We start from the raw sequence: 27,012 nt of genomic DNA on the forward strand, positions 1-27,012 counted from the left end.
CATAGATATATATAACACATATATCTCTGTGTGTGTGTACAAAACTGCTCACCAAGAAACAATATTAAACTAACATATTGGCTTAAAGAAATAAACAATTGAAGAGGTAAGGATGGTCATATAAAAGACCTAGATATAAGAAAAAGTACTTTGTAAATGGCAAAATATTTATTTGATTTTGGGATATAGGCTACATCTCCAACCACTGGGTTCATAAAGGCTCCTCCCCTCTATGGAGAATATTACTACAGCCTAAAAATGGGAATTGAAAGACACTAAAGAATGATGGTGTTCTTTGGCTTACTGAAATAACATGTGGTTAAACACTAACAGGTGGCTCAGAGGGACTGTGTTATCTCAATTGTTGGAGACATTCAAAACTGGACTAGATAAAGACCTGAGCAACCTCATCTAGCTTTGAAACTGTTTTGACCAGGGGTCTGGATCAGATGGCCTCCAGAATTATTCTATAATTCTACAGGCTTTGAGTCAGTGATATCTTTTTGAAAGGGATACTACCTGAAGCAGGACTTTTGGCAAGTTTTAAAAATACCTTTTTAGGTAACTATTCACAGAATATGCTCACTAGATTTCAAACAAATTCAGAATAGTCCCTAGGCTTGCCTATGAGAGGTAATTGTACTGTGAACCTGGGAGACTTCTCTCCTTGGTTTGCCAGCTGAAGACAGGTAGACACAACTTCCCAGCAAGCTTAAGCCATTACAAGATTTCTATCACCTTAAAAATGTGCAAGAAAGGAAGGTATTAAAGTTACAGATTAAATTTTAAAGTACAATACACTGGAACAGAAGAAGTGTAGAAAATGGAAAACAGCTGGGTGAAAAAGAATTTAGACTAAAGTACTAAAAAATAAGTTACACTAAAATTTTCCTTTCATTTTTCCAGGACACTGTCTAGCAATAGCGCTGGATGTGAGGGGTACCGAATGCAGGTGTACAGTTAACGGCAAAACCCACTCACTGTCTCTTCTCAGAGGGCACAATGGCAGATACTTTCAAGAAAGGCTTTTGCCTTGGAAGCAGCGTCTCAATATAAATAGTTTTGCCAAGCAGAAAGATTTTCCCACAGTACACTGTGGCTGTAATTACCAGAAATGGTTTGGCTTGGATCCCTCCTGCAGTTCCTTCTGATTTCATTGTACAATTCATGCAGATGGGGACAAGGTGTTTTCAACAGACGTTTCAACTGCTGTCATCTGCTGGTGACTACCTCCCTCAGAGTCTGTCTGTTGACCTCCACGCTTACTCCTTAAGCCACCTTTCTCTTCTGATGTTTATAAAGGGCTGGGGCCTGAAGTTCTGAGTAAGTACTGTGAGGTTATAGTGTGAAAGTCCGCACTATGCAGTGTAATCTGCTTTACTTTTGTTGTTATTTGTGAGCCTGGACCATAAACGGGGTGTTCAGCTTAGGCTGACTTAAAGCATCCAGCCTTCTCTCCTGTTACATATTTCAAAATACAACTGGGTGGTATTTTTTGTTGTTTTAAATGTACTTTTGGCATTTAGATAGTTTGATTCAGATGAGAAATATAATGAAATAATAATGACTTTTCAGACTGTTTTTATCAGTCATCCATCCTTTGGGAGCAGGGTTGGTTTTCAGCTGAAACTAAAGACATTTAGGAAAAAAAAAATCAAGAAGTTTTTACCTCCATATTCTGGCCACTTTTATAAAGCTGAGGTACAGCAATTAACACTTCAGCCGGCACATCCTTATCCAGCACACCAGTGATCAGTTGTGGAAGGGAAGAGAAGAGTAAATTAAAGAAGATGAGATACCACTGATCAACCATTGATGAGCCAGAGAACCCGCAATAGAACTGGTACCAGAAGAGAAGGGCCACAAACATCTGAAACAGAACAAGCAATGCTGTAAATATGACAAGGTATGCAGGATCATCAACAGCACATCATTGAGTTCAGAAACCATCCTGATGCCAGTTCTGAAACTCACTGATGCCCTGGCTACTTAGCTAAGCTGCAAACATTTGGCACTCCTGCGAGTTTGTGCTGCTGGAACCTCAGATCTCAGGTGTCAGGGATGACTTCACACAAAATTAACTTTCAGTTCAAGTGAAACTCTGAGGTGCAATTTAACTAACCGTAAAAAGCCCTCCCAACCATCACTGATCTCTAGGTACAGGAGTACCGATCTCATAGCACTTGCATTACTATCATGAATAAGCATTTCCATAATAATATTCTCTACTGGCTTGAGATGTTTTGGGAAGCTCTGCTGATCTTCAGTAGGTAAATGCAGAGCTTTTTTGCAAGACCAACACGAGACTAGCAGCAGCAAGAGAAGTGAAACTGTAAGGTCTAGTAAAGCTGTCTTAACTGTCCTATCTTTGTGCTTTGAAACTCAGCAAATAAGCAGTGCTGTAACAATTCTTGTCTCTCTTATTCTTCAGCTGTACACACAGCCGCGCTAGGACTCTTCATGTGGTAATTACCCAAAAAGGGACAAACCACACAACTCATTTCTTCTACAGTCTCAGCATGGAGAATCCAGAGGTTTTTAAGGCTCTGGAGAGGTGCTGATTTCACCTGGTGAGGGGGGATTTGAGCCTAGAAAAAGGCGGGTGGCTGCTTAGGAAAGGAAATAAATTCCCAGGCTTAGTCGTCCTAAAATTGCCGTTTTTATTATTCTTTGTAAAGCGATTAACACTAAATGGAAGGCAATCAGAAAAACCTCGGCAACTGTTCCTCGAGGGTTTTCCCCATTTTAACCATGAAGAAGGGAAATGGCATCACCTCTCCTTTTACTTCCTCTTAACTTTGTATTATGTTCTCAAACGCTTTCAGCCAGCTGGAGTATGTTAACCCTTCATCATTTTTAGATATACAGAGGAGAGTCTAGATCTGTTCTATCTGTAAGCCAAAAATGTGGTTGAAATTTAAACATGGGGGGAAAAAATGCTATGGTCTGCTTAGTCAGTGACAACTGCTATAAGGAGATTAAGCCTGTCCTGTGAGGGGGAATTGCCACAGAATAAGAGTCAGTCCTGCTGCGTGTAAATGTACATATATGTGTTTGTATATATAGAGAGAGTATATATATGTTCAGGCAAGGTTTGCATACTACATTGAAGTAGCCTGTATATCAGCAGCAACATATATATCTCACTGTTTGTGAGCCCATACTATAAAATAACATATTAGAAATTAAACAGTAGCATTTTGGATGGTCTGGATGAGAGGACTGAGTGCACCCTCAGTAAGCTGGCAGGTGACACCAAGCTGGCTGGGAGTGTTGATCTGCTGGAGGGCAGGCAGGCTCTGCAGAGGGATCTGGACAGGCTGGATCGATGGGTCGAGGCCAACTGTGTGAGGTTCAACATGGCCAAGTGCCGGGTCCTGCCCTTGGGTCACAGCAGCCCCACGCAGCGCTACAGGCTTGGGGAAGGGGGGCTGGGAAGTGCCTGGTGGGAAAGGGCCTGGGGGTGCTGGTCAGCAGCCGGCTGGACATGAGCCAGCAGTGTGCCCAGGTGGCCAACAAGGCCAACAGCGTCCTGGCATCTATCTGAAACGGTGTGGCCAGCAGGGCTAGGGCTACCCCCCTGTACTGGGCACTGCTGAGGCCACGTCTCAAACACTGGGTTCAGGTTTGGGCCCCTCACTGCAAGGGGGACGTGGAGGTGCTGGAGCGTGTCCAGGGAAGGGCAACGGAGCTGGTGAAGGGTCTGGAGCACATGTCCTGCAAGGAGCAGCTGAGGGAACTGGGGTTGTTTAGCCTGGAGCAAAGGAGGCTCAGGGGGACCTTATCACTCCCTACAGCTGCCTGAGAGGAGGCTGCAGGCAGGTGGGGGTCGGTCTCTTCTCCCAGGTAACAAGTGACAGGACAAGAGGAAACAGCCTCAGGTTGCTCCAGGGGAGGCTTAGATCGGATATTAGGAAAATTTTCTTCACTGAAAGGGTGGTCAAGCATTGGAACAGGCTGCCCAGGAAGGTGGTTGGGTCACCATCCCTGGAGGGTTTTAAAATACACATAGATGTTGTGTTTAGGGACAGGTTTAGTGATGGACTTAAGAGTGGTGGGTTAATGTTGGACCTGATCATCTCAAAGGTCTTTTCCAACTTAAATGACTCTATGATTCTATGAATTATTTTCAGGGTCATCTGTAGAAATGTTTCTGTAAATACATTACAGGAGACATTATCTTCCACTGGCTAAACCAAAACTGAGTTACCAGAGCTAACCCTCTTCAGTACAGTTTGCTGGGAGATGGCAATTTCATTTCAAAATTGAACAGATTTTGAAAATGATTTCCTTGACACACCCAACACCCAACAAAATTTCCTGAGTCTTTTCTCAAAAAAGAATTGCAATAAATATATGGATTTAGATAGTTCTCTGTCATTGGAAATAAACAAAATCCAGCTAATCCTAGACCTAAGAAATTTTCATCTCTAGAGCCTTGCTAAAATTAACCTGTCTTGTAAACAGTATGTCTCTGACAAAAATGGGTAGTCTGATGAAAATACAGTGAGCTGAAAATTTTCCTACCACCTCTGGTACGGGTTTCAGCAGTGCTGTCAAAGAAAACTGTACGAAAAAATGACATTTCAGTAACTAAGCTCAAATCAGATTTTTTCTCCCTGAAATTTTATTTTTTATTAAACAAGCATTTAATGTATCTTCAAATATAATGCTCCTCCTTGCTTCTGTGCATTACCTCCTTGAAAACGTAAAATAAAATTTACATAAAAATAGAATTAGATTTTAAATAAAAAAGGTTTTCCTTTTTTTCTCCCAGATGAGACTGTTCTAGGAATGTGGCCCCAGACATAATTTCTCAGTGAATGTCCAGTGCTGTCTTGCAGAGATAAAGTATAAAGGGGAAGAAGCAGTGCATGCTTGTGCAGGTAAGATTTTGTTTATATGAAACACTTTTTCATCCAGCTCAGATATTTCTAGTCATGCTATGTTTTAGTTTATATTTCACTTGTATTTTTATTATCTCCACCAAGCTAAACATCTTCTTGGATAAGACATCTGAGTTTCCAAATAGCTTTTGCAGCAACTTGGAATTTAAACATTGAGTTAGATAGGTTCTAGTGGGGAATGGAAAATTTCATACTATGAGCAAATGGGAAAAAAAAACACTTGAGGAAACAGAAAACTTGCAGAATGTTTGCACTGTAGCTGTATTGACCCTCTTGTGAAGAACCATCCAGAATAGTCTCCTTGCAAAAGGATCAGGTGCTCACATCTTTCATTTCTGAATATTCTTTCCTTAGGGGCAAGCACTGTATCAGACATATTCATGTCTGCATGCTGGATACCCCACTACAGTTTTAGAGTCAGTAGCAACAAGTATTGCTCAGAAAGCTCCCAAGGCTGCCAAAGCAGAGTCAACACAAAGAGATTTCTTCAGTTATATTCTAGCCTTGAGGCAGCAGCTTCTGAAAATGTCTTACTAAAAATGGCACGAGAAATACTCAAGGGGAGCTGTACCAAAGGAAATGGAAGATTTTACAAGACCTGAACAAAATGTAGATGTATAAACAACATCTCTGGCTGCTGATTGCTTCCAGCAATCTTATTGTCTTATGTGTATTACCCTTGGGTGTTATTATTTATTTTAATGTAAGATAGCTCTGTATACACTTCTTAGAAGTTCAGATTTGATACTCTCAAGGCAAAGAGTATCTTGGAAACGTACAGCACTGGGTGGGGGGAATACAGACGTTCAGCATCATTCAGGATCAAGCCTTAAAACTCAGGCATATGAACACCAGCATATATTTCACAGGTGGCTCTCCACTCAGTGCAGCATTATTTAAATCTGCTTGCTATTTCAGACTCAGGCAGCAGTTCAGATCGTCCAAGACCCTTCTTTCTTTTTTGTCTGGAAGGATGCTTGCATGCAGTTTCTCATCAGACCACAGAAGTTATTTTAACACGCTTGTGTTAATACAAAGACACTTTGTTAATTCTTTAACTCCCTCAAGTATTCCTGTGATGTTTAAAATTTTGAGCAAGTTATGGTCTTCCCCCAGTAAAATACCAACCTTCAGACTGAAATCAGATGGGAATTAGTTAGGCCACCAATTAAAAACAAGCCCTGGATTAGATTAAATTTGGAAAGCAACTTTTAAAAAATTGAGAGCCATTTTTTTTCTGATATTGAGGACAAAATCCAGTCTCCTGCTCAGAATTCGTAGATTTCCCTCTGGAGCAAACAGGTCTGAGAGCTCTGACTCTCCGCCTTTTCCATCTTCTTCATATCCCTTGCTCCCGTGGTGATTTGTAGGTGTTGCAAGTGAGCAGATCTGTGTGTCTGCCAGTGAGTCCCACCCAGCTGATGGAATTCTTGGTTGTCTTCTTAGGCAGTTTTCAATCAATCATCTTTGTACTCCAAGATCAATGCAAAGGGCCTTTGTTAGGGCCAAGGAGTCGAGCTGCTACTGGCTCAGTGCCCAGTACTGGACTAGCTCCCGTTTTATACACCAGGGAGGAAACGCAGACCCATAGTCTGTTCTTTACCACTGTGTGCTTCCTTTCTAATGAACTCTTTCGGTTAGTTGGAAGTGAGATAAAGCAAGAAACTGCCCTCCCAATCTCTGCCACCTGAGACACAGAGAGGACTCAAATTATCTCAGGTCACTAGGGAATATGCACAGTGATTCATAAGCAATGACAAGATAGGGTCAGGAAGAGAAAACACACTAAACTGCTACTTTGGACCAATGCTGAATGGCTTTGGCATTAAAGACTCCTGTGTCTAGCCAGCTAAATTCTGCAAAACTGATCTATAAAGAAACTTTTCTTCAGCAGTGCTTGTTATTTCTGTTACCTAATTTGCACATTCAGCAGGACACTGTAGCTGTTATGGAGTGGGTCCTGTATTCCTGCAAATGGCAGCCAGCTGTCTCTCAACTCTGCAAATTTCTTTGTAGCTTATTTATAAACCATTTGAAGGCTGACCTAATGCTCACGTAGCACAAAATAAACCCTGGAAACATGTGGTAGCATAAAGCTGCCAAGTCAAACACTTACGGCATTTTTGTAGAAGAAATACAGCACCATGTTGGCGAGTCGGGAATAACACCAGTGGCCATGAACAAGCAAGAGCTTCTCCAAATGCCGGAACCTTGGGATTGCAAAGTCGCTTGCCATCACCGCCTTCAATGAAAGAAAAGTTGGAATCATTATTGGAAAGCGTTGCTTTCAACACCAGCAGTGAATCTAGCCATCTTCTCAACCCATACAGCCAATGGAAATTGTACTGATGAAGAATGAAATCCATTACAGTGCATCTGAAATGCAGATATTGTTGCATCGGTTTGGAATACCTATGAGCAAACCTGGCAGCTTGGCAGAACATGCAAGGCAACGTGGTCCTTGCCTAAAGGAGATTACAGTCTACATTCCAGATGGTGACAAGCAGCAGCAAAAAGCAAGAAGTGGGAGAATGGCTGGCAATTGCAGTTGCATGAGCATGAAGGCTCAGGGCCCGTGTGTGTGAACATCTTGGTGGCTGTAATTTCTCTCTCTGTAAAAACTATGGGGTACTTACAGGGTAAGTAAGAAATGAACTTCCAGAGAATACAATAAAAAAAGCACAATTAACTGGTTGCATCATAATTACTGGACTTTAAAAGACAAAACTATAAAAGCATTAGTTTTAATTACATTTGCAATCCTGGCTCATAACGTTTACTTGCCTGTCCTGAGATATCAGTATTTTGAGGGATTTTATAAATTGCATGTTTTCTGTAACTGTCTATGAAAAAATCACACTAGATGAGATGCCTCCAGGACTGTGCAGACTGCCAAATCACACTGACAAAATGAATCACCAGTTTCTCTCTACTTCTGACTAAAATTCAGGGTACTGTACATCTAGATGAGACTTTCTTGTAAATGATGGTGATACCACAATTGTTTCATGATCTTCCTTATCCTTAGGATTGCATTAAGATCTCATTTAATATTATTTTATATTTCATCTTCTATCTTGGTATCACCTTTCTCCTCACAGTTCAGCAAAAACATGAAGAAAAGTAAAAACTTCCAAAGGAGCGATGTCTTCATCACACTCTGCAGGGTGTATTTTTAACTGAGACAGCTTTAAATTTTTCCTAATTCGCTTTCTTGGTAAATCATCAAAAGGGCTGAGTTTTCCCAAGTAACTGTTTGTACAAGCTATTAAAACAAACTCTAAAACAGTATGCAAGAGAAGGTGTAATAATTTGTAATTTAAGTAGTAGATGTGCATAAGCACTGGGACATTTTTTAATATGTTGACACAACCTGGGATTTCTCAGGTACTGAGACACACTTCTTGTAACCTCCCTGCACAGAACAGTCTCATTTGTCTTGCAGACATACAGCTATCTTGCAGTTTGAGGAGAACAGAGCTGTGCTATGTCTGCTTCCTTGAACTCCACCCCATCTCAGCCTATTCCAATGTCAAAACAAAACTGTTAGCTTCTTTTCATTTGTGCTTCTAACACAGTACTTCGCAACACGTTGTGAGAAGTGACGGGTTTTTTTTCTTTTTTATTGCATTTTGATTACTGTGAGGAACAGTGAGGAAGATAGTGTTATCCAACTACATTTGCTTGTTTATTTTGTCTCAAAATATCCCCTTGATTTTCACATTTTTATTTTTTCTTCCAGCTTTTTCACAGGAAAAAGTGATTCATGCTCCACATGCTTCCATAGAATGTGGAAAGAAAACAAGTCAAAGAGTATTGCTGTTTTATACATCTAAATAAATGCTCAACGCCTTCTGAGTACCTGTATGTGTAAGATTCTGACAGTTGTTTACAGAAGAGAGGTCTGCATGGTTCCTTAGGACCTTGGAGTAAAGGAAGGGATCTATAAACATTTTCCACTCTGTTGAACTTTCATTTAGAAAAACCCCAGTGGTTTAATGGGTTAATGAGCAAATCGTTTTCAGATTTGAATACACCGCAAAAGCCAGGGGCATTGAAGACTGGTTATTCTAAGTGTATGAACTCAAACGAAAGTGGCATAATGGGGAGAGGAGTAGAAAAATGCTATGAGCACTGTATGTCTGCATTAAGAAAAAAAGTGATCTGAATTAATACGTAGATGTTAGGAGCTGGTAAGTTCACAAGAGATAGTAAGACCCAAGAAGTTTGGGTCAAATGTTTTTGAATTGATACGCTTGGAGGGGACCCCACAATGCCAGTCTCCTCTGGGGTCTCTGGAGCCTGGACTGCCTGCAGAGTGATACCGCAGAAATTATGCAAAGCTCTCTGATCCTGGTGAAGGCTGTGGAACAACAAATACATTTGGTATCAGCTTAATTCAAGACCTCCTTTTCTTCTGCCCTCTCCGGCCATCAAAGTCAGACTTACAGGGTCCATGGCTGGGAATGCCATATGCATAATGAGTACCTGAATATTTTTGTGATAGCTTCTTTCCAGTCTAATTTTCTCCTGCTAACATGTTTGGAGAAGCATTTTTAATGGACTGCAGGCCCGAAATCTGTCTGTCTGAAGAGCGCTGATGGCCATCCATTTGTCCTGGAGATTACTTTGAACCCACTGGATGATTACAAGAACAAGTGTAATAGCTATGCTGGGTCAGACTATCTTCCCTAGTAACCAACCTCCAGCAACAGCCAAGTGAGCATGCCTTTGGAAGAGTATATGAATAAATAAAAGAAGACATGTACTGACTTTTCTCCAGAGTACTGTCCTAGTTTCTGGTGATCTGCATGTCAGAAAATGCAAAAAGTTGGCATGCAAATTCATAGCTCAGTCAAATTTTTGTTTCAAAATATTTGTGTGTTGAACCAAATAAATTAAAGCATGGAATAAAATTCTATAGCCAACCTGCACATTGTGTGAAGGAGGCCTTTTTTCCCTTTCAAGCAAAACATCCAGCCAGTGTTGCAAAAAATGCAATGTGGGTCAGAGAACCACCCACTGGTAACTAAGTTAAGGAGCATGCTCATCTTCTCAGGTCCTCAGGATGGAAACATTTCCCACCTTCTCTGAAGCACTCTTTGACATATACTCAGCTACTCTGTTTTCTGAGGCGATCAGCCTGCACAGCAGCCCAAACACAAGGTAAGTTGTAGAAATAAGGTATTCTCCTCATCCTCTGTGTCTTACTGCCACATCTGGTGCTAAGACTGCAACTGAACTGCACTAGAAGTAGAGGAGGTAGAGGTAATAGGTAATACAGTATGTAGTACATCCTATACATATACATCCTCTCTTCTGGGGATGGGGGAAGTGCCTCTTATACAGTGGTAAATACAGTAATCACAGGCTGAATACATCCAAAAGACTACAGGGGCAAGGCCCCTTATCTTGCTTTTCCCTGTGGCAGGAAATGGGGAGAAAACCAAGACTTGGAATGCTATGTAGGATCAGTGGTTCTGCAAAGGGCTTCAGTTTTCTCTTTCTTCACTGTTCTGCTGTCTGAATAGGCTGAATGAGCAAGATGTGTGGGTGGCTGGGTTAAGGGTCACCATCACACCATGCAAAGAAGCTGCAGCATCTGGATGGGCTTGTGCAGCTACTTCACAGAAACACAGAAGCAGTACAGGAGAGATTAGAATAAAAGTCAGAATAAGTGAACCTTTGTAGAAGAATGAAGCTGGGTTAATTAGCATTGATAATATACAGCTGTGGGCTGACTTCAGGGGTGGCGGGGTGGTCGATGTAGACAAGGTGCAGCTGTGGCTGGTTCTGTTAAGTGGTTGAGAGCCAATGAAGAGAGAAGAGGAGGAAGCAAGAAAAGAGAGAGCGGGCCCTGGATGAGGTGAGACGAGGAGAAGGCAGCAGAGGGACTGGCATGAAGAGTATGCTGGTATGAGATGGTAAAAAAACTTGTTGTAGCTGGCTAGTTTGGAGAGTGCTGTGACAAACATTTATCTCCTAAATAATGCATAGCTGAACTTTTTTCCTTCTTTTAACCTCTATTTAATAAATGATTTAACAATTAAAACATATTTCTTAGAGGAATTTGATAAGTTGAATTTTCTGAGAAGGCAGCATGTTTAAACTCACTATGGACCTGAGAACACAAGCTCAAACTGAAGCTGAAAGCATTGTTACAATGTGCAACTGGGACCCCCCAGCATGACTTGCTACTTCTCCTTTATTTGTGCTGGCTATCCAAAGACAGCTTGGTCAAGCTGATATATGGGAAGTGCCTGTTCCACCCTTTCATGGGAGAGCTTTTTCAGTGAACAAGCAACATTACCTGCATGCCTTCTTGACCAGAGATCCCCACGCCAACATCTGCCACTTGGATCATGCTGACATCATTAGCACCATCACCTAAAGATGACAAGATCAAGATCTGTTGTCACTAGTAGGCCAGGAACACTTAGCAGCAGCAAAGCAAAGGAAAACCGCTTGTTATTGAGTTATTGGCTGAGTATAGTAAGGGAGATGTGTACTAAGGGTTTGGTGGGTATAGTAAGGCAGATGGTGGTTAGGAAAGGGTCCATCTTCGGAATATAAGGTTTGACATTTGGCAAAGCTGCCATTCTGATCTTTGTAGACTTTTTTTTTTTTATCATGGAAAAGTAAAAATAAACCAAGTTCCTTTCTTTTTAGTAAAACCTAAAATTCAAGTATCAGGCCTGAATGGCACAAATACTTAAAAATTGGAAGGCTAAGAAAGAGCTTCCTGGTACTTCTGCTTCTTAACTAATTGTCTGCCTGCAATCAGGTATGACTAAGAATGAAAAGTGCAAGGACACCTAAAGCCAATGACATTGTCTACACAGTAAAAATACAATAAAATTAAAAAGTAGATGAATTCTTGACTTGGATCAAACAGTCCAAGATCTTTAGTACACCCATCACAGGCAGATTTAACTGCAGTGGTTGTACAGCCACCATCTCTGGTTCTGCTTCCAATCATGATACCGCAAGTGATAGGTGACATAGAAAGGATACCAGAATGGGACATGGAGAGACTCCTTAACCTCTTAAATTTACAGGGAGTGTGCTAGTGGAAAATGAGACTCTGTTAGCTGATGACAAGACACACTTGGTTTTAAACTTCAGTGGCTGAGGTGCACATTCACATCGCACTCCCAATTTCCCTGCTGTTGGCACATACAAGAGTGGTATCTGCTCAACTGACAAAGCTGACGTCTTTGTGACTGTACAACACAACCCTAAGTTAGCTCATGTTGGTTAAAAGGGAGGATATAACTGCTAGGCTTTTAAGCCAGAGCAGGAGCTCATCAACTCACAGGCTCAAGATGCTCAGAAAGAATGAAAACACAAGCTTCCCAGTCTCTACTAGTGTTTTTAAGCATTCTGGATAATTCAAGTTAACAGCCAGACGTTTTTGACAACATATGCAAATGATTATGTCCACAGTCAGTCAGCCAAAGACATAAATTCAGTATGAGGGAGGCATATTTGGGCTAGATATAATATAGTGAGCATAAGGATTATTACAATCAGCACACATTTGGTGATGTGGATGTTACAGGAGCCTTGACAATTATTATATATATCTTTAGGGTTTCTTATGGGTAGGTCCAACCCACATGTGTTCCTGCTGCGATTAACTAAGACAGGTAGATGAAAGCTAGTGTGTTTGTGACAGTACTGCAATCGTATTTTCCACTGCAACATAAGCCTAACCTTCAGCTGGCTGACTTTTCTTATGTAAAAATCATGGAAACATGGAAGATGCTGCCAGTTTTACGACAGGTTGACTGACAAAATCTCCCCTTCACCAGCTGAGTGATTAGCTGGGAAGAAGTGCAAATGCTGGCACGATGCCAGTTGTAAATCCATTCTCCATACTGACAAGGCCAAGTCATATCCTGTGCTGTATGGCTGACTTGTGATGAAAAATGCAGAATCTTGAGTTTAAACGTGACTGGATGAAACAACACTGTGCACAGTTTTGTTCTGTGCAATACAGTGACTGCAAAATGGTTATCTGCACAGCAATCAGCTAACCCAATTCTTCACAGCTGTGTTTGGACATGCCAAAACCTCACAGCATACCTGGGTCCTGATTACTTAACATCTGTAGGAAGAAAACCCAAATACCACTCCAGAGTTCTATCTTGGTTTTGAATACATATGTTAGAGGTGTCTGACACATTTTCAGACAAAACTGGAAGGCTCTTTGAATTCTGAGGCAGCTGGAAAGTTCCTATTGCAAGTCAAAAAATCAAAATTCTCAAGGCACAGTATTCATGAAGGCAGACTAGTTTAAACTGAGATATTTACCTATTGCCAAGGTCATGGCTTTGAGTTTGTCTCTGACTAGTTTCACTACCATGCTCTTTTGGAGTGGGGTTGAGCGACAACACAGTACTGAACGGCATCGCTTGGCTAGTGCAAGAAATTTATCTTCTAGTGTAGGTTCCAGGGCGTAAGCTAGAGTCCTTCCATCAATCACTAGGCCCAAGCTGGAAAGCACAGAGGAAGAGGGTGGATAGAGAGGGGTGAACCCAACAGTCATGTTTCCAGTAGCTTCGTCTATTGTGTTGTTTGAAAATTTAGACTCTACGCATTGCAGACACTGTTCCAGCAAGACAGCACATGTCTCCTGAAAAAAAATTCAAAATAAATATGCTTGAGAGAAAAGAACATGTATTCAAATATTTGTGCTTGCTGTATATTTAGGCATAAGGAATATGGGGAAAATATTAAATTTGCTGCACTGTTAAAATTTTAATTTCTAATAATCTTCTATTCACTCTAAACACACTTAATTCTTTCAGATGTGACAGCAATGAGAACTCGAAAGGCTTAAAATCTAATTTCTCTTTAACATGCAGTATTGTATGCTAAACTAATTTCTTTTAGCTCCATCTCAGAATAACAGTGCTGGGAAATGATATAATCAGTATCAGTACCAAGTTAAGTATGGTGATGAGCACCATGTACACGCCTACAACTCAGATCAAAGAGTTATGCATTGTTAAAGGCCAATTAAAGGTTGTTTAAACTGAATTCTCTCTCCTAGCCATATTCAACTAAAAGATGTTATCGAGAATATATGAACATTTTAAATGAAATGCTATTGGTCTTACAGCAAAGTATGACAAAAAGGAAAGATCATGGAAAATCAATTTACCAGTTCAGTTGATACACTCAAGAATGGAAAATGCTGTTATCTTTTCTTCCTTTTCGAAAGAACCTGGAGCTGGATACTGCTGGCCTACCTCTCCTCTGCTGATCTGAAGTTCAATTTTATCACCCCATTAAAGGACTACAGCACTATCAGTCTGGTTCCTTGTATGTTAGACCATATCAGTAAACTCTCTGTGACTGGCTGCTTGCAACAACTTGAGCACAGGAAAGATCAGTAATTCAGAAGAATTAGAAAAGGTCTGTTAGCAAGCAAGGCATTACTGTAGATGTCGTTTTCTGACTCTCAGTGTTAGCATCGAAATTTAAGTATTGCTTCTCCAGAGAAAAAGCCACCTGAGAAAACATGAATGACTGCGTTATTTAAACACTACATTTCAGTGGTGTAAAATAAAGCACAGATTTTCAATAGGTTATCAATTGTTTTCTGCCTCAACACATGTTTAATAACAGGTTGCTTTTGGAGACCTGTTAGTGCCAATAAGCTAACCTAGGGATGTTTTGAGAATGCATACCAAAGAAAGGCATTCATTTATGCTGCTATGGCATCCTTTCATTCATGGTGGAGCCCACTACACACAGTTACATGTTTTCAGTTAAGTTTGTGATACATGACACTGACTTAGAAGCATGATTCACTGAAAAGTATTCAAAGACATGTCCTACCTGAAAATTACAGATGAAGCAGGAAAAGAAGAAAAAAAAAGAGGGAAAGGAAAAAAAGCCATCAAACTTTAGTTGTACAAGCTGAAAATAAGGCAAAGCTAGTTCACAAGTAAACTTGTGTATTGGATCTGCTTACTGGTGATTCAGCATTCAAAGTGATGATTTCTTCATCGTGATCTAGTAGCTTGCAGGCATATGCAATATTAACAGCTGTTTCTTGCTTGTCTCCAGTAAGAACCCAAATCTGCAACCCAGCTTTGCGCAAGTTTGCAATGGTTTCTGGAACACCATCCTGTAAACGGTCTTCAATGCCAGTTGCACCTAAGCACAGAGAAAAAGAAAAATACTCCACATCAAATGAACAGTTAACAGTTCACCTGAAATTGCAAGCTTGGATTTTTTGAAAAGCAACAACAACAAAAAAAACCAACCCAAAATCCCAAACCCAAACAGCAGTCACTTTTATTGAGAAATAGCTAAACTACCAATGGTTGCGAGATTAGGGCACCTTTTTGGGGGTATCAGGAAAGAGGTGTGAAAAGTAGCTGGGTTAAACATCTGCATCAACAGTCATCAATAAATCCAGAATTCAAAACTTCAAAAGTTTTTGAAACTTTTGAGAAAAACTGATGCCACTTCTAGTCTCAGAGGTTCACAAGGCTGATGTATCTTTCCTTATTGTCTCTATGCTCTGTATCTTTACCATCTTTACCATTCTTCCAAATGTTGCTAGAGAAGATACTGCTGCTCCTAGAAGATAATTTCGGTTCTTAAGGCTCTCAACTGCCTTTCCTCAACTAGAAGAGGCTGGGTGACTAGAGATTTCTCCTTTTTCAAGGGGAGTGACAGCGGGACTGCAGCTTGGTGACAGCACATTAGGCTGAGGACACAAACTTTTTCCTGCCTTGTTGCTGCTCTTTGCTCTTGCAGAAAGACACTGGTTGACAAATGAGATACAGCAGAAAACAAATCATAAATCTGTTGGCCATGATATGAAAGTAAAATGTGGCTTTCAATGTATCTTTCTATCTGTTTATAAGAGACTGGGTATATTTCCTACGCTTACATAAATGAATTGTCAGAGACAAGATTTTAAAATACTGTAGCAAAAGCCACTCAGGACCAAGTTCAGTGTCACCACTGATACATCAGTGCTACACTGAGTGTCAGAGAGAATTTCAGAGAGTTTCAATATGAGGAAATGTAAGCCCTCACTGCTAGAGAATGAGAAGGTGACAGACATGCAAGTTACCTGGAACAATAGGAAAAGCAAAGCAAACTTTGCTCAGCTATTTATTATTCCTATGGTTGTTCCTTCTAAAAAACATTTTAGGAAGAGAAGTCCACCTGAAGTCTGAGCACCAGTCATGCAGGTGGAAACACATTCTTAGGGCAATGTCAGGAAAGCTATTATTATCCAAACAAAGGAAAAGATTAATTCCTTTTCTAGACTCACTTTTTTATTCCAATGACCTAATCATGACTGGTCATTGCAAGATACAAACCTCAGTATGAGGTTCTTGGGGAATGACTGAATGGGTAGTTTACTTCTGGCTAGAGCTCATTTACTTGTCTGGCCGTTCAATTTCATTTCCCACCCCACTCCACTCCCCCCCCTCCCCTCCAAGTGCAGGCAGAGCCAACAGGCACAACCATGGTGGGATCTTCCTGGCTAAGGCGGTCTCAATTACTCACCTCATGCTCCCACTTAAGTCAAAGGAGAGAAGGAGACACTTCAAGGGTCTTCATCTAATCCCAAAGTGGGTATTAAGACAGACTAAATGAACTGCACTTTCTCTTTTTTTGTCTCTCCATTGGTTATACAGAGAGACTTAGAGATGTGTAGTAGATACATCAGAAGCTGGGTGAGAAGGATCTAGTCTCCCAGACACAGGCATGTGGGCAATTAGTGAAGGTTGTTATTTCCAACAGTGTTATGGCTGTCCCAGTTTCTTTGCCAGAGGAAGCAGTTGGATGCATGGAATAATAGTGAATATACATACATTTTAGAATCTCAGTGCTTTCAGCATCTCAACTCAGCAGAGGAAGAGTATGACTTAGTTCTTGGAAGCCATTTTACATACATTGATTTTATCTGCATCATCATGAAGTACTGCAATCCCCTTCCACAGAATGCCCTGGGTGCGTGTGGTGAACCAGATAAATATGAGAGTTGATGCCTCTCGCAAATGCAGTTTATGCGCTTTTGCTTTATGAGTGTCTCTGGTGCCCCTGGAGTCATGGAAATCTCTGACATGTTGAAGTGGCACTAAGCTAACAAAATTCTGTAGACAGTTTGGGCCAAGCCCTCCTCCTGTTTACAGCAGCAGTTCCCATTTATGATATTATGTCAAATTCATCCCTGGTATTACTCCACGCATTTCACTAGTGATAAAATGATGGCAGGAGCAGGGGAAACAGGGTAGGCCTGTTATGTTAATTATATCCCATTCCTTTGTGGTGCTGCACATGACAGCCATGACAAAGTCCAAGAGAAGCCAATTTCTGTACTGTCAGAAACCATTTAAGGGAAAGAACGAATTTCATAGCCAAGCTTTCAGAATTTTTAACACATTTTCATTTCATGTTCAGCTCTCTTTTCATTACCTAGCAGATGCAGATTCTTCTCTATCCGCAGTGCTGACTGAAACAGAAGTTCTTCACGATTTTCAATAGAGGATTCTGCTTCTAAATGACTTTTTAACCAACAGGCATACTCTTCCTTGCTGAGAACCTAAAAAGAATATGTGAGGGTACAGTCAATGTGATGCAGAGGCATTCATACTTTTCTGAATAAAATGAAAAAGGAGTTATGAATCAAGAACAATAAATTAATAAATGCCTTCAGTAATCTTTGTCAAGGCTCTCCTTAAAAGCAAACTAAAAGTCTGCATTTACTTACTCTTTTTGCAATACAGAGGGTTCGCAGCCCATCTACAGCATACAGATTAAGGTAATTCTGAGTTTTGCTTTGGATTTTTTTTTGATGTTTGCCCCGAGGGTCATCTAGATAAGAATAAAAAAATAAATTAGTGATTGAAAAATAGCAGCAGCTGAATGGCCTCAGAGAATAAAAACTTGTCTACAGTACTCACTGTACTGGCACTTTATAACTGATCCATTTAAAGAGCTGCTGATGTCTCCTGGGAAACTCAATGAAAACATTCCATACAGAAAAACAATCTCGTCTTTTTGTTCTATCTTTTCTGCCTTCTCTCTTCAGAAGTCGTTGTGAATGTATGTTAGAAAGACCTTTTTTTTACTCCTTAAGTATTTGTTTGGCCAGAATACTTTGAGAAATCATGATAATCTCAGCAAACAACAATGTCAGAAAAAGTATGATTTTAAATACGCTAGTAGAAAATGCTTCTTGCCACATCTCATTCTGTGCAGAAAAATTACACTTTAAAATAGCAATTAATTTTCTGCCAAGGTTAGTATCTCAAAAGAAACAGAAACAGTACTCTTTGTGTATCTCAGCGTATGTAGGTACTTTTACTGCTGTACTGATACTACCTATTGGCCTAGGTCAATGGCAGAAGTTCTGGGTATGATTTTGATTTCATGTACAAGAGAATTTACAACCGTGCAGACCTCCCAGCTATCTTCTACCTTGAACGCAGCAGCACAACTTGCACTTACTTTTCACATAAAGCCACCTGTAAGAACTCAAAACCAGGGCTAAGCATGTGTTCCTTGTCTCTGTTTAGCTGGGATTGGTTCAACGTGATCACACTGTGATCAAAAAAGAGTAATGAATATGATGGTAACACATTTTGTTCCATCTTGTTACCTGAAATGATGTCTTCAAAAGTTAAAAACAGGTGACATACATCTTTTTTACCATCTAGGATCAAGACAGGTTCATGTACAATGTACTGTAGTAGCAATCTTAAATAATATGAGTTGCAGGGTTAGTACTACAGTAAACATACAAGCTGGTAATTTTTCAGATTGGAACCATTGAGTGAGAATGACTTGCACATTATAGCAGGTTTTCCCATCCCTTGATATAATTTTTATTTTTGAAGTCTACATGTTTTTTTGGGGTATAGCATCATTTCAGGATTATAATTTTGTAATTGGAGCTGTTCCTTAATGCAATATTTGTGTTACTGGTAATTGCACAGTAACCATCCACAGAGTCAGGTGAACACCACTCACCACCAGAAGCCTGAGCACCTAAAGAAACCTACTACCTATGGTCTCCGTTCATCATTGGATGTGCTCACCTTTCTCAACTGACCATACTGAGGACCTAAAGGCACTAACTATATCTTTATATTAAGCACTTAGTACAAGTATTTAAATTAGATGGCATAAATATCTTCATGTTCAGTGCCCATTTTCCCAGTGGGCGTTCATACTCAATTTGACCTTACTATGTGTAATAAACTTACACAGCATTCTGTCTATAAACTTACACAGCATTCAGCATTTTCACATTTATCCAGCAGCACAGTGTCTAATGGGGTGTTCAGAGGCTCTGTCACAAACACATACAAGTATTAATGTTGTAGGAAGGAAGGAACTGGGAGCTTGAAATTCCAGCATTCTGGTTTTTGTTCCTGTTATCTCAACCATCTATCAGCATATAATCAGAAGTTAGAAGAGGGGAAGGAATCTCTTGCAAACAAAAGTCAGTTGTTGAGATTCTTTTTAGCTGGGATGCAGTCTCTACGCTAAGCACTGTGACCTCAGGCACCGTGTCAATGGAAACCAGCAAACAAGTCTTCTCCAAAAGCATGACAGAAAGCTAGGGGTGTGCTGCTTGCTTCATTTCCTCCCGTAATTGCTAGCTGCGGAAAGCCAGCCCAGTCATTGTTTTCTCAATGACTTACATTCACAGTTCCTGTGTGAGCTGGGTATTGACTCAAACAGTAACTTTCTTATTTATGAACATGGTGACTGTTGAGATAAAGTAAAAACAATACATGCTTGGGAATAATTTCAAGGCTTTTGAAAATAACTTTATGCTATCAGAAAACATCAGGTGTCACAGTTTCAACCAGATATACCCACAGAGCAAATAGAGTCAATTCAGAAAGTCTTTAAGTTTTGAAGCACATGGTGATTTCTGATTTTCTGTAAGACACAACTGAAGCTACAACATAGTATTTTTACTTCTGATTTTGGGCTGTTCCTGATTTCATATTTTAAAATACTATTCCCCCCAATCAGGGACGTTTGTGTCTGATGGGACCCAGTCATGACACATATGTTTGAGCAGGGAGATCACAGACACAGTGTTGCCTTGGTCCTTCAGTCTAAGGGCGCATGTACCACAAAGTCTCAAAGATGCACACTTGATGGGTGAACAATACACCTGTCCCTGAGGCACTAAGACAGAAAAGAGCAAACACTGGGATTAGCTGTCATGTCCATTCACTTACTAGTCAATTCCTTGAAATGATAAATGCCTGAATTCTCATACATCTCCTCTCACAGTCATGTTCCACCATCAGCAGAGAACAGACTGAAACCACCAATAGATCCCACAATATAGGTAATAGCCACAGCATAATCTTCTGAGGTTTTCTCTACCTGGGGAGCACCTCCCTGTAATGTGAAAAGGATGCTGTTCCCTCGGGAATTGACAACATATCCACTAACATTAGGATACTTCAAGCAGAGACGGTTAATGTGGTTCCAGGAGTGAAGCTGCTCAAGAAAAATGTCAAACATTTTTCAGACAGATCCACTGAAATGTATAGAATTTCTGAAGCCAGAAGTGGCTTAGAGCTTAGAGGGCTAGAAAACAAGGGAAACTGCTTATGATGTTCTAGTAGCTGCACTTGATATTGCTTGCAAAAGCGTAACATGCTAAAACTCATAGTTCAATTTGGGCTAAAAAACTAAAAAAAAAAAAACTAAAAAAACCCCTAAACCCCCACCATTTCAAAGCCACCTTCAGTCTGCTGGCCTGTAAAGATGGTGGAATCCTTGTATTTGCCGAGCTGCAGAATCTGCCCACTGCCAGCACCATCTTCGGGAACTCTGCTTCCCTTTATCTGACATAGACCACCTTTGGTAATGTCACTGTTGTTTAGTTTTCTAACTGTCCTTGCTGTTTTTACCTAGGTGGGTCCTAGATCTGCCTGAAATTTGCCTGAAAATTCCTTGATCCATTTAGTGTACTGTGAATGGACACAGCAGTTTCAAACATTGTTATATGGTGACAAAATATTTAAGACTTGGCATTAAAATAATCTTTTCCTTTCTTTTTAATGGTCAGTTCTCATTCTGAGAACTCACTTTCAAACATTATTTTCTGGGTATGTTATTAGAAATTCTCAATACTACAAATTCTCTATTAGTACTTTCAAGGAAACAAGTTTCTACAGATGCTCTATATATCTTCTGTGATATCAGATCTTTACTAGAAAATTATTGATGAATACTTTGTTGTTAGTTAAGGACAAATTGCTTTTAATTTTTTTGGCTCAGATTTGATTTATAAGGCTGTAAACAGAAAACTAATACCAAAATTTTTCTGTATTTCATTAAACTAAAATTACACAGTATAAGCCTTTCACAATTGTTCACTCCAACTGATGTCAAAGTAATTTCATTGCATTAGTGAAACATGGGAAGTACCTCAGCACTTTCTATTATAGACAGGGCTCTGTCTATTCATACTGGGGTAACCTTTAAACACTGGATTAAATTCAGTGTTGAAAATGCAGTAAATTAGATGCAAACTGATGCATGCAAACTGAAACCCATGCATCTCCTCTAACTTCTGAAAGCTTACAGGGTTTTTCTTGAATCCAACTGATTACAATTAGCAGCTAATTAAAGTTGTCCCTATATCTTGTGACATCGGGGGGCTGGAGAAGTCTCCATGCTTTAGGGAAGTTCCATGTTGACAACTACATGTTCTCAGCTACATGTCTATTCCCTGCTAGTCAATTATGTATTTGAAGCCAAGATTTTTCATCTGAACAGCATGTCTCCTTTTGCCACATCCATTCTGTTTTGATGGCTGATTGATTCCCAGTGCCCTTTAGCGTCATAGTCAAACCAGCATAAATACATTGATTTATGCAAACATATTGCAGCAAAAGGATGCAAAGATTCACAAATGAAAGAAAGAGGGAAGCTGCAATAGGAAGAGCTTGGGTTTCACATAAAATACTCAAATAGCTAAGTACCACCAGGCAGGTTTTCTGAAGAAATGTAAATTGCTTTGGCAGAATTTCCAGAAATTCCTTCAAAATAAAGTTTGCTAGTAGAAGATCTTGTACAGAAATTCATTTCACTCATTCTTGTAAGGTAAGGTACCAGTTATTTATTACAGAAAATTTGCTATAATAACGAAGTATTATAGAAGAATACTTTGATGGCTGCCATTCTACCACTCCCTCTATTCACAACAAAAGCAGGCAGGTCTACTTGCTAGAGAAAGCAATAACATACGATGAGTTTTTCAGCAGTTAAGCAGAACTGCCTCCCACCACTCCCCACTCCCGCAAAGGTAAGTAAGAGGTGTACCTGAAGAGGAGGGCAGAAGAAGATCCATAATAACTGAATCTGCTCCTTTAGTGTAAACATTTATTTCATCTGTGAGAGGATGTCTGACCACTACTGACATCCTCTTCCTGATGGAATCAAAGCCCAATGTATGTAATACTTCAAAGCTTAATGTTCCCAGGTGAGGTAGCTCCACTGATACCTGGTCAGATAGCCTTCCAACCAGAGAACAGTTATACGCCCTTGCTGCATAGACGAGAGCAGCTTCATCTGGACTCTCTGCTTCGTAACGGAGTTCCCCTTCCTCAGGTCCACTCCCCACAGCCGTCCTGCCCTGCTGGGAGCTGTAGCCATTGTTATTCATCTGCGCAGAGTATGCCAGCTTTTCTTCCAGTTTTAAAAAAGTGCTATCCGTAGATGTAGATGAAAGCACACTTAACCCAAATCTGTTCACGGATTTGCTTGTAGCTAGACTAGATGAACTGCTGCTGTTAGATCCAGTCAAGCGACTCGGAGTGAATCTTCGTATGAAGTCTTCTATGGTTTTTACTGGAGATTTTAGTTCAAAGCGATCTCTAACCTTGAGAATTAAAAAACAAACCAATGAACAAAACCCAAAGAAAAGCTGTAAAAGAATTCGGACATGGATATCCAGTCTAAGCAGCCCCAACTAAAGAGAATAATTTCTCTGAGAGCAAAAAGTAATGGAATTTGTATTTTGAGAAAGGAAAGTAAATGGACAAAACTGACTCAACAGCAAAACTTACTAGAACTACAGAACTGTACCTGTGTGTGAAACGACATAAATTTGTGTTAAGAACATCTTTTATTTTTTCACATCCTCAGATATGACTAATGGATAGACCATCAATATTGCACCACCACCAGCAAGGCACCCTAAAAGCTACCATTAGTAGGAAACATTGGCATTCTTTGTGCCCATTCAGTGAAGGTAGTAAAAAAAATGTTAATGCAAAAATTTTCTGTCGAGAAGTGTGGTATCAGAAAAGTTTTATGAGAATATGCCAATGTCAACAACATTCTCAATAGGAACATGTTGAAATAAATGATTTCCACTACCTTCTCTTTCAGCATCAAAGCATTCTGCTTCAGTTTTATCACTCATCTCAGTTTACATAAATCTTTTTCACAGATACAATGTTATTAATAGTAATAGCATATTCATAGTAATATGTATTAAATTATTGTATAACAGTGTAGCATTCCTGAAACAGCAGAACCGAGCATTCTCCAAATGTTTCCCTGGCACAAAATCATGCCATTTTGCAGACTATTTCACTTTTTATTCCAATCTGGACCAGAAACAAATCACAGAATTTTCTCCAGAATGGAAATTCCAGATGTTGGTTAGCTTTAATACTACATTCCCTTATATTTTTGTCTTACAGATCATCTTGAGATTAAGTATTTGAAATTCTCATTCATCAATGACACTGGTTTAGGCCAATTTAACCGGTAATGATAATTATTTCTCATAATGACCTTAAGACACATCTTTTACATAATTTGAAAGTTTTAAGTGATTTTTTTCAACTATATTATTTTTTAAAACTTTTAATAAATGTCTCACTCTTCTCTTAATTTAGTCCATACATATAAAATATTCACAGACAGCTTATATTCTTTTTTGGGAAATCCTGAACAATTATGAATTAGTTTCCACGCATGCTTACACACATACATATATTTATTAACTGAATAAGTTACAGTACAAGAAATCGGGGAACTTTCAGAAGTATCTTGAAATTGTTGATGAAAGCATCTTACCTTGAAGGTAAGTGAAATAGCCAACATACACCTTTTAACTAATGCTTAACTAAACCCATTCAATCACATAGTGGTTCTAAAAGTTGCCTCACAACTAGTTCTAGTTGTTTCTTACTGGAACAGGAGGTTTTCATTTCCCCAATTTACAAGATAAATTAGTATCAATACAAAAGAGGCTTAAACTCTCTTTTGCTGTTTCTTTAACTCACCTTCTGTCGGGGCTGATTTGGTGCAGTAACCATGACTGTATTACATATAGTCAAAGCGATGAAGAAGTCAAAAATATCACATAGTTCTGGACTCAGATGGGATAATGGCTGTTCGTGGCTCCTCATGACCTCCAGATGTTTTGCACATTCATTCACCTTTTCTAACAAGCTTGGGTCAGGTGTGATGTCCTTTTCCTAGTAATAAACAGCAGTGATTAACATCTGTGATTCTGCAGATTTCCAAAGCAGCAACAGGCAATCAAAGCATCCAAAGCAGTGTCAATATCAAGAGTTTTATTGTGGCCCTGCACCACAGAGTGGAGGTGAGGAGGACTGTAAGACACTCATTTTAGACAATAAAGTTAACAGTGAACCTACCTACAGAAAACGAAATGCGAGTGTGTTACGAACATTTTCACTACAGATAATTATAGCAGCAATATTAATCTACTTTGAGGGTAGTGGATAGGAGAAGAGTTACATACTAATATTCCTCCTCCTCCCTGTCTAATTCAAGACAATATTATCTATTACTAAGGAATGGTACACTACAGAGATCAAAAGAGTGGAAAAATTAGACAGCAATGACATTCAAAGCTCGGCCTCACATCAGCACAATAAAATGAAACCATGCTAGAGAACAAAACCCATCCTATATTTGAAGGTAATTCATGAAACACAGAACACCTTCCACTCTATTTCGTCAGTACTTTCCACTTATTTAATCTATTTCTTGTTAGAGCAAACTCCAGTATTATGATAGGAGGATGCAAAAATACAAAAGATTGAAAGCCAAACTGATCCAAGGCTCTTCCTTCAGTATCTGCTGATGCTCAGCAGCTTATGAATCTGAGCAACCACAGAACCCTGTGTGTAAAAACTGCAGATTGAAATTGGACCAAGACAGCTTACTCTTGACTGAAATCATGAAGTTCCATCAGTGTAAACACCATCTTTTTGTGTCTATATTTGTAATTTGTTTTAAGGGTAAATTTGTGTCAACAGTGCACAATACAAAATCCCTAAATGAGCAAAACTTGGCTTCTCTGCTCTCTTATTACCATTCAGCTCATGTAAAACTTCCACGAATTACAGTAGTACAAAATAAATTAAACAAAGAAAAGTTTTAAGGACATAAATTCACTAGTAGTTTGAAAGGTAAAGGTTTTTACTTTTAAAAATACAACATATGCAATACAACATATGCAATCCACTGATAACCCTGAAGTACGCTAAAAATTATACTACAGTGTAGTCAACAGTGTCTAAGAATTGGAATACACAGTGTCCAGCCCAGCACTTTGTTAGTTTTAAAATCCTCTGACAAAAGAGAAAAGGCATACACAGAGCAATTAGAGTCGTTAACCTCACACCTTATGCTACTCTCAGCTTCTGTAGATAAAGGGAAGGCATACATTTTCTTTTAAAAATCTAAAACAAAGGTTTTAGATTGTCTTTGCCTTTAACTTGTTCCCACAGAGAAGGTATTTAGATAAGATCTATGCCAACATTTGATTGTTTTTGTACAAACAGCTCTGACGACAGAAGAAAAAATGCCAAGATGAAGTCAAGTCTGTAAAAGTCTACCTTTCCCTTTCCAGGACACTGTTCTATTAAAAGACACAGGACACTATGCATTCAGGTCTCATGACTTACCATTGGGCTACTGAATGCAGTGTGCTTCGAGAGTATGCTTGCTCTTTTTGCTTCAGCTCTGCTACCCGTGCGCCGGTGGGTTTTGGTGCTCTGGCTTCTGTGTATTACTTTGATACTCTGATGGCTGCAGATACTATCGCGCTGGGATAGAGTTCCTCCTTTTGGAGCTGACTCGTCTTCCTCAGAATCAGGTTCTTGGTACATTGCTAAGCGTTTGGCTATCGGTAAAAATACAGAAGGAGAAATGCTGTGTATGTTCAACATGTCTTGAGAAAGAGGGAGAGGGGCACAAAGACTTTGTTCAAGGGATCTGGTTTTAATATTATACTGTGCTTTCATGGTATTAAAGATTGATTCCATTATCAGGAGATGACAAAGTCTGGTCCTAATTGAATGGTAGTATCTAATGGAGGATGCAGATAACATAATTAAAAATGTAATACAATACACTGCCTCCCTCATCATCACACTCTCTGAAAGGCAGTTAGACTCTGCAGTAACTCACTACATTCCTGGAGACTATTCGGCAGCTCATTCTCATGAAATCAACCAAATAATTTGGTCTTCACTTGCAGTCTGAGAAGGATATGCAATGCTTAGCAACATGGTTTAGTGATGGACTTGGCAGTCCTGGGTTAATGGTTGGACTTGATGACCTCAAGGGTCTTTTCCAACCTAAATGATTCTATGATTCTATGAAATGAACAATCCAGCAAATTTTCTTGTCCTTTCCAACAGAACATGGAAATTTCACAGAAAGTATTTTCCAGCAAAGTGTCGCATTTTTCCAGTACCAGTTAACTGACATCTGAAACATCCTCAGAAGAGCATGTCTATAGAGCACTACTGCCCTTATTTTATATAGAGAGATGAGGTACAGACAGCGTAAAAGCCTTGCTTAAGGTCAGGGCCATCTGCTGCAAAGTGGAGACATGAACACTGATTTGTGACACATAGCCGAGTGCTAAAACCACCCTGGAGTCCATCCCCTCCTCTCTGGACAGTATGATAGCCAGGACAACGCATCATGCAGTATCAGAGCCAGGGTACCCTCACCTGCTGCAACCCTTGTTCTATCACTATTTGTTGCAGTGAGCAGCACCTAGTTTACATGGAATGAAAGAGTTTTT

General features: G+C 39.8%; 1 protein-coding gene across 1 annotated transcript in view; it reads right to left on the minus strand.

Annotated features, from left to right (window-relative positions):
- The window catches only part of ATP10A (ATPase phospholipid transporting 10A (putative)), a 118,485-nt gene that overhangs the window by 3,343 nt on the left and 88,130 nt on the right, over window positions 1-27,012 (minus strand). The window contains exons 8-17 of the mRNA XM_056328434.1: window positions 25,883-26,100; window positions 24,227-24,421; window positions 22,251-22,809; window positions 17,659-17,762; window positions 17,364-17,490; window positions 14,893-15,077; window positions 13,224-13,545; window positions 11,218-11,294; window positions 7,024-7,149; window positions 1,670-1,870 (exon numbers count right to left, since the gene is read on the minus strand). Coding sequence (XP_056184409.1) covers window positions 1,670-1,870; window positions 7,024-7,149; window positions 11,218-11,294; window positions 13,224-13,545; window positions 14,893-15,077; window positions 17,364-17,490; window positions 17,659-17,762; window positions 22,251-22,809; window positions 24,227-24,421; window positions 25,883-26,100 — 2,114 coding nt within the window. The remainder of the gene's footprint in view (window positions 1-1,669; window positions 1,871-7,023; window positions 7,150-11,217; window positions 11,295-13,223; window positions 13,546-14,892; window positions 15,078-17,363; window positions 17,491-17,658; window positions 17,763-22,250; window positions 22,810-24,226; window positions 24,422-25,882; window positions 26,101-27,012) is intronic.

Source organism: Falco biarmicus, chromosome 2, assembly GCF_023638135.1.
Source record: "Falco biarmicus isolate bFalBia1 chromosome 2, bFalBia1.pri, whole genome shotgun sequence".
NCBI lineage: Eukaryota > Metazoa > Chordata > Aves > Falconiformes > Falconidae > Falco > Falco biarmicus.